General features: G+C 40.1%; 1 protein-coding gene across 1 annotated transcript; it reads right to left on the bottom strand.

Moving 5' to 3' along the window:
• Positions 1-167: 167 nt before the first annotated feature.
• On the bottom strand, positions 168-578 carry SARC_15602 (hypothetical protein; the record flags this gene model as incomplete). Its single annotated transcript, XM_014290282.1, has 1 exon — positions 168-578. One exon carries the CDS (start codon positions 576-578, stop codon positions 168-170), a length of 411 nt encoding a protein of 136 aa, XP_014145757.1.
• Positions 579-1,453: the final 875 nt, after the last annotated feature.

Raw genomic sequence — 1,453 nt, 5'->3', positions numbered from 1 at the left:
TACATGTGTACATATGCATAGACGCTGACATGCTTACGTTGTGCAAGATTGCGACGCATATATTGCTCTCTGTGTTCGGTTTCGGATATCCACTTACCTAAAACATTTCGTAGTCACAGAACAAAGCAGAAAGTATGTCATGCACAATCTTGTATCCGTAGCGAGTGTTAATGAAAATGTGCTTTGTTCCATACCTTTTCTGAATCGACCAGGCCAGCTCTTTGATCTTCTGCCTCGACATTCTCACTCAAATCGAAATTATTGCTCGTGAATCCCTCCTGCATGTCTCGTTCAAACGCATTTGATCTGTTATTGTCACCCCCAAACCCATCCGTCTCTCTTTCATCTGTGACATCCTGCGTACTAAGAGAATCCCTTATTACTTTACCACTCAGATTGCTACTTAGACTCTCTCTCATACTAATTGATGTAAACCGATTGCCGTCATTAGAACCACTGTCCGCACTCCCACTCATAATAGAGGCACTCGAATGACCTGTGATCAACGGGTTACTGCCATGACGTGTGCTTTCCTTGTAGAGTGTGTTAATAGTTTTATTCGAGTTTGTTAATGACATAGGGCTACGGATTGAGTTACGTGACGAGATTGAGCCTCGTCTGGGACTCGAATCGGTTTGTAGGTGAGCTCTATTAGGCGAATGTAACGGCGAACCTGTGTGTATACTTGGATTTAGGAGATTTACGCGATCATCATTGTGAGCCTCCATGATATACTCACTTAACGGTCAATATTCAGTAGCGTTGTGTCGTAATGTAGTGTGCAAGTCTCAAAGCTGCGAGTTTCGTTTATATCGTCGGCATATTATTAGTTTATAATTTATAAATATTATAGACTCTATAGATGTAGATCTAGAATTATGACTAATATGCGTATGAGTCAGAGTTGGATCGATACCAAACAATTGCGTCATCACTTTTTTTAAAAGAGTTAAAATTGAAAAAAAAACGCCAATTTCAGTCTACCAGTGTAGTGGACAAATATCGAAGACTATCTTTGGCAATATATTCTTGTGCGAGAAGCCAAGAGGAGAGAAGTCAAGAACCTTATCGCTACGATCTTGTATCGAAATAAAATGTATGTGAGAAGCATTTTTGTTCACAAATTAAAAAATTACAGTATTTATGTATATTCACTGCGGAGTATAACGGTGCTTTGAAATGATACCAGCATACCTATAAGCATCACATGCCGGATAACGTTACTGTTTTAAGTGATACATACATTGTTGTTGTTTTGTAGTACAGGAGTGAACTCAAATAGTAATTACGCGTACACCCAAATACAACCACTCACAATGGCGGCCATGGTCGACACGCTCAAAGATGCAGCTTGTGCTGTGTGCAATATAGAGTGCCATCCAAGAGAGGAGAAGACTATGTTAGCAGGAAATTTGATGATGCATGAGGCTTGCTTTGTCTGTGCTCAGTGTTT

Source organism: Sphaeroforma arctica (assembly GCF_001186125.1).
Source record: "Sphaeroforma arctica JP610 unplaced genomic scaffold supercont1.6401, whole genome shotgun sequence".
In the NCBI taxonomy this organism is placed as follows: domain Eukaryota; class Ichthyosporea; order Ichthyophonida; genus Sphaeroforma; species Sphaeroforma arctica.
This window is presented reverse-complemented; position numbering and strand designations above follow the sequence as displayed.